The 11,744-nt window shown below is 33.1% G+C and overlaps 1 protein-coding gene across 1 annotated transcript in view; it reads left to right on the plus strand.

The window, feature by feature from the left end:
• The window catches only part of AASDHPPT (aminoadipate-semialdehyde dehydrogenase-phosphopantetheinyl transferase), a 36,561-nt gene extending 25,148 nt beyond the window's left edge, over nucleotides 1-11,413 (plus strand). Inside the window, exons 3-6 of the mRNA XM_027849574.1 lie at nucleotides 2,205-2,326; nucleotides 2,822-2,983; nucleotides 9,538-9,615; nucleotides 10,852-11,413. Coding sequence (XP_027705375.1) covers nucleotides 2,205-2,326; nucleotides 2,822-2,983; nucleotides 9,538-9,615; nucleotides 10,852-11,016 — 527 coding nt within the window. The 3' untranslated portion in view covers nucleotides 11,017-11,413. The remainder of the gene's footprint in view (nucleotides 1-2,204; nucleotides 2,327-2,821; nucleotides 2,984-9,537; nucleotides 9,616-10,851) is intronic.
• The last annotated feature ends 331 nt before the right edge of the window (nucleotides 11,414-11,744 follow it).

Genomic DNA, 11,744 nt, shown 5'->3' on the forward strand with positions numbered 1-11,744 from the left:
GACTGAAGGATTGGAGATCTTGATATGAATAAAGAACTGGATTTGGAGTTGTAAGGCAGAGGGAGAGGTCGCACAACTAAAAGACTGTGATAAGATAAAGGGATTTCAGAGTTCACAAACGTGGAAATGGAATATTTGTTGGGGATGGCAAGATTGGAGGTATGACTATCATGTATGGCAGAGTTGGAGTGGAGGAATAGAACATGTGAAATGAGTAATTTGAGAAACTGTGAAGTTATGATGTTTGAGGGAGTATCAGTATGTATGTTGAAATTCTCTAGTGTGAGAGCAGGAGTCAGGAAGTAGAAAGACTGACCCAGGTATTGAAGTCATTGAGGAAAGAAGGGTAGTAGCTACCAGAATGTTGATTGGGTGGTAGATATGGATTGGGTGAACTCCAAAGGAGGAGAGTGTTCTGAGTTCTGGTGGTAGTAGGAGAACCTGAAAGTGGCAGGGGGAAACAAGTACAAGGGAATAAGTGAAAGTTCAGCCATAACTAGAAAGGACAGCCAGGGTGCTGTGTCCTCAAAAGAGAGCTACGTTTGAGTGAGAACCAGAAGACAGTGAAAAAGGAACAGATTTAAGATGAAAGCTAGTTTTGTTGCTCATGGAATAGACATTTCAGAGTCCATAGTTGAAGGTTTGAGTAACTTTGGAGTGGGAAGTTAGGGGTCTTGAGGGCAGGGGGGAAACTTAAGGAGAATAGTAATACAAGATCAGATAGTGTGGGATGAGGAATGTGGTTTGGATGATGATGCATAGGTGTTTAGAATGATGGAAATGGGGACAGTATGACCTGAGGGGAGCTTGTTAATAATTATTAAGGGAAAATTTTAGAGAGATTTTTCAATGTCCTTAGTAGGATTTTGGCTTCAAGTAGCACTTTATTATTCCTGACACTACTCTTATGATATTTCTCCATAGAATGCTAAAGCATTGAATTCATCCTGTTACCTACCGTTCAATCTACCTGTCTCCTCTTTAACCATACGTATTGATGTATTCACAATTCACATTGGTCTCTTTAGACACTCCATATTTTCTTCTTCCTTGGAATCTTTTGTTTTTTAGTAATTCATGACAAGTTTACACCTCTCTTAAGTCTCATTCCTCTACATGACTTTAGACTTTATTAACTGAATCATATTTTCTCTGAATTCTTAGATACCCACTTTCCTCCAAAATTTATGTTCTTACTGTACAACTTTATTTCACCACTATTCTTAAATATGTCTTTTGAATAATGTGTGCTCTTTTGTTACCATGTTTTAGTGCTAAATTATATCATGCCAAATCCGAGTCCATTTAATTCCTTGAATTAAGTTTTTTGATCATTTAATTTAATACTTATGCTTTGTGCATTTACGTCTAGACATAGGTGAAACTGTTTTAATACAATCCTTCTTTCTACATATTGTCTCTTGTAGAATTACTGGGCTTATCCACTAATATCCTTTTTCCTGTGTCTTGTTTGCTGCTCCATATTTTCCACTATCAGCTGTTTACTGCCCAAATCTGCCTTTTTTTCTGAACCCTTTTCCTTCATTTGTTAACAGTGTTTAAAACATCATCTGTTCCTCTGAAGGAACTTTAATTTCTTGCCCAGGAGTTTGAAATATTTGTAAGAAGAGTCACTGGAAGGGGATAGTTGTATTGATATTTGACAAGTTTTGTTGGCTGTCCATTATGTCCAGAAACAGGCCATGGGAAGATAGCATTGTTCCTCATGGTTCATGCCTTTATAACATATAGCCACTCTGCTGCTCTCCAGCCACCAAAACTCTTATTTTCTTCCTCTGAGTAATATTAGAGGCACTTTAGCTGCTGGAATTTGTCTCATCATTTTCAATTCTGGCACTCCATAGTGGGATGTCATTCTAGCAGAGTTGTAAGTTCACACTAACTACCTTTGTGATGGAAATGGTTTCTTAGTCTTTGGTATATTTTGTTGTTTTAAAATGTTTTATTTATATATTAAGTTCCTTTTTGCATTCTTCTTCCATTACTTAATTTTAGTATTTGAGTAATGGAAGAAAAAGCCAAAAAATAACCTTTTTGGAATAAAACATTTAGGCTATTACATCATAAAATTATAGGGAACAACAATGAAGGAGACGCTGGTAACATTTCTAGACGTCACATAGGAAAATGTTTCCCAAATGTTAAAATAGCTAATTGTAATACCATATTTTCTCAATTGACAGGCCGAAGCTCAATTCCAGAATTCTTTCGCATTATGAGTAGACAGTTTACAGAGAGAGAATGGAAGACAATCAAAGTCTTTGAAGATGGATGGAACCAGTTGGATACATTTTATAGGCACTGGGTACGCTTTTATTCTGATTTTGATAATCAAACTTTATGTAATAGAGACCCCATTATTCCAGATAAAATTGGAAACAAAAGTATTTCAGATCATCAGAAGTTCAACTATTACTAGATTTAAGTAGGTTATCAGTTATGATTTTGAAATTAGTATTTTATGGTAATGGAATTTGGTAGCACAACATTTGACCAGTATTTGGTTGAAGAATAGAGATTTTGCATTATGAGAGATATAAAACATGGCATACTACATGTCACCATTTCTAAATTACTTTTTTTTTTGCTTGAGTCATGAATGAAACCCAGGATGTGTTTAGCTCTATGCTGTTTCTATGGGAGCGGGAAAACACTTTGTAGCAATAGTGTGTTTGGGGGAAAGTAATATAGGGTCATAGAACCAAACACGTACATAGGGCCTACAGATTTTATATTGTTTGAAATAACATTTTATCTGCCAGATGCTTTAACTTTAACATCAAATCTTTTGATATTTTAGGCACTAAAAGAAAGCTTCTTAAAAGCCATTGGGGTTGGAATAGGATTTAAACTACAGCGAATCGAGTTTAATATATCCCCACTGCATCTGGAAGTAGGCAAAGTATATAGAGAAACAAATATGCTACTTGATGGAGAAGAGGAAGAAGAATGGGCATTTGAGGTAAAGAAATCAGTTTTTTTCCTCAGGAATTTTCACATTCTTAGTATGTTTTAACTAATTTGAGTTGCATATGTACATTGAATATTATGTTTCACTTTCCAAAAATAAATATGTTGCAACTTCCAGTACTTTGAACTAAGTATTTGCACTGCTGTACTTATCACTCTGTTCTTAACCTCTGCCAGTCTGACTTTTCCCTGCTTCCTCCTTCTGCTTAAATTGCTCTTTTTATAGGTCACCAACAACCTCCTAATCATACTCTCTTGACCCCAAACCTTCAGTGACTCCCAAGACAAATTGTACTATTTTCTTTTCTCTAAACACATCTTATACTTGTTCCTGGGATATGGAAGGTACTTAATAAATGCTCTTTTGACTGTCTGTCTGACTTTTATGCCTGAGATAGTTTATAGTTTTCCATCTACCTAGAGTGCCTTTATCTGTGCCACCCCCAACTCCACAATCTCTGCTCATCAGAATTCTAACCATCCTTCAAGATCCAAATCAAATGCCACGTTTTTCATGAAGGTTTTCCTTATGACCACAATGGTTTGTTATTTCTTTCCCCCTTGACCATGGTAGCATTTTTGAACATTTCATATGACAGATGATTATCTTATAAGGCAATTTTCAATCTCTGTGCTGGTTTTATCTTTCTCCTTAATAAATTGTAATTATCAGTGAGTGTAGAAACCAGAACTTTTGTCATCTCGTATACTTGTCTTTCAAAGTTTGGTTCCTTTTATATATCAGGTGTTAATGAAATGTTTGTTTGATTGAATAATTGTTCATATAGTAATGTTATGATCAAAATCAAGGTAAACTGAAGCCCAAAGTTCCAAGCATGATCAATTTATTGATAAAGTGCAAATTTGCTAATAAACAGGATCTCAGGCCCCTCCGAAAAACTAAGACCCCAAATGAAGGGGACAGCTCTCTTTTATGGACAAAAGGAAGAGCATAAAAGACAGCATCATAGATGGGGTAAACAATATGATTGGTTACGGAGTCTGTAGCATCAGTGGTATGAGGAATAATATGATTGGCTAGAAATTAGGAATGGGGGGCTAGCAACAACTTATCTTTCCATTCTGTTGTCACAAGTGTTCATTGTTTGAGTCCACCTCTAAGGACAGTTTAGTGTAAGTCGACCAGACTACCTTGGATAACAGACCAGACTCCTTTGCATACTCCTGCATTTTTCAAGGATAGCAGATTTCCTTGAGGGAAGAATAGAACAGAACTTAACTCAGAGACAGTGAGTGATTTATAGGAAAGCTGACTTTCCAAACTTAACTCTGAGAAAAATAAAACATGACTTAGGCAGTTACAAAAATGTTGCCAGTGATACAGAATGAAATCAATAACAAAATAGAATCAATTAGATTTTCCTAATTTTCAGGAGCTAAAGACTCTTGTTGAAGATGCATATAAAAATGGGTAATATCATACAAAAAATTGGCATAGTAAAGGCTTTTTATAATGAACAATTTGATGTCAAACCAGTTACATTTTTAACCAATGTAAACAGTAATTATCAGGAGAAAATGTGTTCATTTGAGGTTTACTTTTTTTTCAGAGGAATATGTATTCAGGTTCTGATTGTTAGTAATTCCATTTAGAACATTTTAAATTTGTCTCCCATCATAGAAGAATTAGAATTTTGTTTTCAGAAAAGACCTAACAAAATAATTTTGCATATATTCATACGTGTATTAAAATTTCATCTCTGTATCTAAAAACATAGTACAAGTTGATGAAATAAGACATGTATTTACAGTGACACTAATTTTCAAATGTTTTTATGCCACAGTCTCATGAAGGGGAATGTTTACTCTCCATGGTCCATGTTGTAATGTTTTCCATGGCCTGAGGTTAGGGAAGTCATTTGAAGGAACAGTCTTTTTAAAGTTCACACCTGTCGTCTTGTGATTCTCCAGATACTTATTTTGATATTGTTAGGAATCTGGGATCTATGTAGTATAGTCTCTTCCTCTGCTATTGCAGATTGCAACTCAAATTAGAAGTTCTCATCTGATGTGTTTCTTTTTTTTTGTTTTTTGTTTTTTTTTGTTTTAGGCAACTGGGGTTAAGTGACTTGCCCAGGGTCACACAGCTATTAAGTGTCAAGTGTTTGGTCTGAGGCCGGATTTGAACTCAGGTCCTCCTGACTTCAGGGCCGGTGCTCTATCCACTGCGCCACCTAACTGCCCCCTTCTGATGTGTTTCTTATCCATGTCCTTTTATAAATCCTCTAGAGAGTATGTATACACTATACTGAAGGGTTTACTCTAAGTGTATGTATATGTAAGAAATCAGCTATTACTGCTTTCTCTCATCATATGTCCTTTACTTCTTCTTGATTGCCACTCACTTTGATGATTGTATAACACTTCCTGTATTCAGTTAATCCTCAGAGATTTTCTTCAACTTAAATAATTGTACCATGTGTATTTTCATTGCTGTTTGGATAATTTGCAATTTTAATTCCTCTAATATCCTGGAGTTTCATAATTTATAACCATATTACATTATTGGGAGAATATTAATGATAAAATATGAGTTTGGGGGTCTATAACTTTTCAAATGTGACTTACATTACTCAATTCTTCCTGTTAAATTCTTAGTGCAAGACAGTGTCCATCTGCAGAGCCTGTTGAAGATGAGTGTACTAAATCAGTTGCCCTTTTAACTGCATATTATAATCTGCACAATATGCATTTTTCAACTGCTTGTCTTTTTCTGTGTGGATTGCTAGGCTGATCTCCTTTGAGTATCTGTTCATCTGATATAGAAAAATGAGATACAGTTTTCCAGTGGTCAGTCAGTACAGTTAACACAGCATCCTCTGTAAACAACAGTGTGTGTCACCATCTTTAAGCCAGCTTTCTGTTGGACATTGCATAGGATATCATCCATAACAGTGTTGAACACCTTTAGGAAATACATATTTCTTTGTTTTATGGCTTGTTAATTAGAGAATTATTCAACAAAATTTTCTCCCTATCTTAGCATATCAGTATATACATTCAAGACTCCTTGTTAGAGGAGAATGAGTTAGGCTTTGTTTTGTTTTACTTAGTCAAGTAAAATTTAATTCAACACATTTATTAATCACCTATTATGTACAAAACATTATGTTGTGGAAGAAAGAAAAGAAAGGAAGAGGATAGAAGAATTCCAAGCAGTTTCTGTTCAAGATAATAGCCGGACAACAGCTAAATTCGGCTACTGTTTATGTTAAGCTTTTTGTAGAAATCTGCTAATTGAAGGCCAAATCCACTTGAAAAAGTAATTCTAAATAACTAGAGAAGAAGAAAGGAAGCACACTGTGTAAAAGAGATTTGCTTAGAAGTCCCCTGTGACAGAGTCCCTGATATAATGAAAGGGCTTAACAAATTGCTGACTATGTTAAGTTATCCATGAGAGTTATCAGTAAGACGTACAGAATTGACAGTCATTTCAGCCAAGAGGTCAAGATGAATAATCCATTGTCTTGCAGGATTTTGGCTCTTTTTATGTTTTTGTAAGAAACAGCTACTACATCCACAAAATGTATATTGGTCTCCATATTGTGAGATGATATTTGTAAAGTATATTGCAAACCTGAAAGTGCTATGTGGATGCAATATGTTATAACTGTTGATAGTATTATACTAAATGAGATGGTGGAAAAGCTGGGGGAACATCTTTATCCTGTAGATTAGCAAGAGTGGAATGTTCTTGAAGTAATGGAAGAAATACTTAGAAAATGAAGGAAAAAGAACCCAGAAAGGTATAAGGGACTTAAAATTTGTGTTGTCATATTGGATTGTAGGAATTTGAACCTGTGAAGATGCCTCATTTTTCCAGGGCTAACTGATACAAAAGGAACAGGCAAGAAAACGATATAGGGGATCAGGGTAGGTATTAACAATCAGTAAACATTTATTTATACCTAGTATGTGCCAGACTCTGTTCTAGGCACTAGGAATTAAAATAGAAAAAAACAAAATAATGATTATTCAAAAGAAGTTTACATTGAGTTTGGTTGTTAAATTGGGTATGATATTTACTCCATCAGTGCATTATAGATTGAATGTTGAATTACTCTGTATCAGATGATTGTGTAATAGAGTGCAGGTTCTCTGTATCTAGAGTTACTACTAGGGGGATGAAGGGAAAAAGGGCAGGTGGGGGAAGATGGGATGACAAGAGCTAGTAGTAGAAATTTGTACATCTGTATGTGTGTGTATATGTACATACATACACACAATTTTGTATTTATGCTTTAAACATAAAAATGTGGTAGGACTGGAATTTTCTCACAGGACATTTTTTATAATGTTTATTTCATATGGAACACTGTTCCAGGCCATGGCTAGGATCTGAAATAGCTTTATTTGCAAAAACATTGATTCTTAGTCTTCCATCTCCTGCATATCTTAAAAATGCGTCTTATATTTCTTGATTTTCCAAAATTTTTCCATAACTTACCTGAATATTGAATTCACTGCTGTAGAAATATTACTCTATAAGAAAAATACCATATAAACCTTAAAGCACAATATAAATGAGTTATGAAAAGATGAATATTATACCTTAAGGAACTTTCTACATTCGTCATAGGTTATTGCTTGCAATTTCATTTATAATAAAAACACCTTAAGATTTACCTTTGGATGGGAAGGGAGATCTTAAAAAGAATGCTTAAAATGAATGGCAGCTACATCATCTCTGGGGAAGGGGAGGAAGTATAAAAATGGAATGTTTGCTCTCTTGAAGTTGTTTTTAAAGTTATATACCCATTTATACTGCAGTTTGTTTTGTTCAATAAAGATTGTCCTAACAACTAGTCACTGTTTCATCTTTTTAGTAATACTGAATAATACTAGATGGCTCTATTATTGTATCTGAAATATATTTTAAAGGATTATTTGGATTCAAAACTCAGTCATCATCTGTCTTCAAAAAGTAAAATAATCTTGCTGCCTGCAAGACTAGTTGAGATGTTTGAATAAAATAAATGAGTTCAAACTGGCAAAGTAAATGGGATTATTTTGGGTCAATTTCAGTTTCAGTTTTAATATCCACTACTTTTTATGGACATAAAATCACATGATTGGAAGAAGAGACCTTTGAAAATAAAGGCCTTAATGTTTTTCAGATGACTTTATGCTAACCTTTTGCACAAAAACAGTGGGAATCTACATTAGCAGTTAACGTTGGAAAATCACAACTTCTAACAATACAGTACATGACCTCCTTAGGTTAATAACAGTCATTGAATAATATCCTCTCTGCTTTTGCTTTTTAAAATTTCATCCATGCCTCTGAGAAGGGCTGAGTAGACAAGATGAAATTGACTTTGGACGTCAGAATATAATTGTCTTAACCCTCAATGGAGATAAGAAAAATAGATAAATTGAGCAAGGCATTTTCAGTTGCACATATAGTGAAGAGAAGCCAGATGATTATTTTAAATAATTGCCTTGTATAAAATAAGTAATAGACATGCAGGAATTACTGGTTTGAGTAATTCTACACATGCATTTCTAGCCAAAACACATCTTTCTATCATTATAGATTTTTTTAAAGAACTGTTTTAGTTGAAGATAAAAAAATTGTTTACCTTGCTACTAGTTTTCTAAAACCAAAAACTTTTTTCAGAAATATCTCATGCTCATTCTCAGTTCAAAAGATACTCTCTCGGTTAATAGACAGTTGTTATACATTTGCTCAAAAATTCTTTTTATATAAAAAACCCTCAGACAATTTCCTTAATATTAAGTAATAATCACATGACCACATTTTAAAGCATTTGCCTTTTTTTTTTGTTTGTTTGTTTAGGCCTACTAAAATATTCTTTGTATGTACCAGGCATATGAAAAAGAGGTAACTCAACTTTGTGCATATCTCTCAATTTGAACAATTATTGCTTTCCATTTATATTAATTATTTTTGTTTCTAGTATATTCTGGTATCATCTTGATATTTTAAACAGTAAAACTAAACAGTTAATTTGTAGTCTTTTATGACCTTTTACATTTTTTGTGATATGTATATAATAATTTTCTATATTGTTTTAAAAAAAACTGCCATATAATTTTCCTAATTAAATCTCTTTCCCTTTGTTTCTCACTTCATGGTATTATTATAGAGTAAAAGCGAAGGAAATATTAAATGAAAAGAAGAAAGAAGATGAAATATAGAAAGTCTTTGCTCTTTTTAAAACAATATTTTCATATTTAAAATGAAAATCTTATAGAAGAGTACATTATCAAAGTGTTTTCTAAATCAAAAGTTCTATTTAATTTTTAACAGTCTTTTTTAGTTATTCATATTCTTTTCCCTTAAGTCTCAACATCTGCTGCTTTTAATTTAAACCTTTTGTTTTTCACTATGATGTGTAGGAATTTAAAAAAAATGAATTTCCATTTTGTCTACATGTTGTAGTATGCTTAACCAAACATAGTCAAATTAGTTACTATGATTAATAATAATAATATATATTATTGAAACAAGCACGGACAATTTTAAACCTGCAATAAGTTGTATTTGTTTGCCTTTTCTAGGAAAGCAGATTGGATGAGTACCATCATATTGCAGTTGCTCTTAAGAAACCAGATGGATTAAGACTACACAATCCTCAAGTAAGACATTAAATCCTTTTTATACAACTTTAAACATCATCAGTTAGTATTGATTTCTGTTCTGTTCTGATGGCAACAAATATGTATATGGCAAACAAATATTCATAAATAAATGGTTTATGTCAGGTTGGGTGTAACTGTTTTACAATTATAAAATTATTTTTTTTTCATTGTTTCATTCTTAATGCTTCTGACCAACTTTAATCAAGGATTTTAAATAGAATATTTACCATGTAATTCATGTTTGAATACATATAGTTTATTGCTTTAAAAAATTGCTAATTAACCTATTAGAACATCATATCCTGTGACTACCATTTCAGTACCTATAGCAGTGAATTCTTATCGGTGAACTAGCTGTTTTGATTATAAGTAGTCATTTCAGTGAAATTGAGTGGATAGTAGGCAATCTAATATTGAGTAGAAATAATAAAATATTCATTTGGAGGATAGGAAGGTAAGTCTTAAAATTATTACAAATACTACTATGTTAAATGCAATGGAGACTTAGTTCCTTAATTGTGTTGTATGGCTAGTCATGAGTTCCCAAGCTACTCTGTTCCCTTCCCTTAGTTTTTTTTAGTACTCTTCAGTCTAATTTAGTTAAATAAACATTTAGTTAAACAAAATTTAGTTAAACAATTTAGTTAGTACTTTTGGCATTCATGTGCTATACATACAATGATGAAAAATGATGCAATTGGTACCTTCAAGCAGCTTATAATCTTATTAACAAGGGGGTGGGGGGGCAGGGAGCAGGATAAGGTAGACAAAGTCCAGTAACAAAGTAGCATCATCATCATATGTAAAGGTTATCACATGAAAAATGTTCTACAAGAGATGCCCTAATCTGAGCATCCTGTTTCTCCCAGTTTTTAAACTTTGACTTTGTATTCACTGTACAATAAAGTAAGGCTATCTGGAGTCCCATTTGTTAGGTCTATGTCTCAGAAATTTCTCAGATATGTGTTCTGATTTCAGGAAATTATATAAATAATTTTCTAAAGAAGCACTTCCTCTATGTAATTAAATGAATTTTGTTTCCTTATCGTCATGTTTTATATTTATTATTCTTGATATGAAATAACTCATGAAGTTCTACTATATTCTCAATAGATGAAGTTGAATTTAGTATTCCCCAGCCTCTGATTTTGTCTTATTCCTTCTAAATTATAAAATAGATCTTAAAATAGCATGGATTTAAATAGTGTCACATAAAGATCTTCATATTTTTAGGTTCTTTCTCAAGACCATCCTGAGCCAACTATGTCACAGTTCACTTTTTTGACATTTGAAGATTTGGTAGCATCTGCTGTTCCTTTGACCCCGGAAGATCCTTCTTACTGGGACAACTTTTGCTCCAGACAAGAGGAGCCACTTCGAAATAGTACAAGTTTGTGATAATGCTCAAGAAAAAAAAGTGAAAAATGAAGATTTTAAATAATCCCAGGGTTACCAGAAAATAGGTAATTAAAGGACTCAAATGGTATTTCAACAAAGTTGGACCAAATTCTGGGAGGTAAAAAGGAGCCATGAATGTAACATGTGACCCAGAAACAGACTTCTGGTATTACTAATACCAAGATGGGACAGTAGTATAAGTTCATCGTTTGTATTGCTGCAACTAAATAACTTTGTGTAAATTGTTTAAAATAAGGTACTTTGGTCAATAAGCAAGCAAGTATTCATTAAACACCTATTATGTGCCAGACAAATAGAGTGCTCTCTGCTAAGGATGCAAAGAAGAAAATGCACCAGTTCTGTTTTATACTGGAACAAATAAAAAATTTTAGTATTTTTGTAATGTCATTATTTGTTATTAAGCATCCTCTTACGAGTTACCATGCAAAGCCTATAGAATAGTAAAAATAATTTTCATAGTAAAACAAATGTTGACAGTCTTTACATATATTCCAACCAGAGACATTAAAAATCAGACTATCTTGGCACATCTGCTCCTTTGGTCATGTTATTTTCCTATCTATAGTACCTACCTTACAAGATTGTTATGAAGTTTAAATGAAATAATGTATGTAATATGTTTTGAAAACGTCAAAGTATTATTTTCATGCCAGCTATTATTAATTTATGTTAGTCACCTGTACTTTTTTCAGGTTTTATTACTTTAA

Source organism: Vombatus ursinus, unplaced genomic scaffold (genome assembly GCF_900497805.2).
Source record: "Vombatus ursinus unplaced genomic scaffold, bare-nosed wombat genome assembly UNPS02007612.1, whole genome shotgun sequence".
Taxonomy (NCBI): domain Eukaryota; kingdom Metazoa; phylum Chordata; class Mammalia; order Diprotodontia; family Vombatidae; genus Vombatus; species Vombatus ursinus.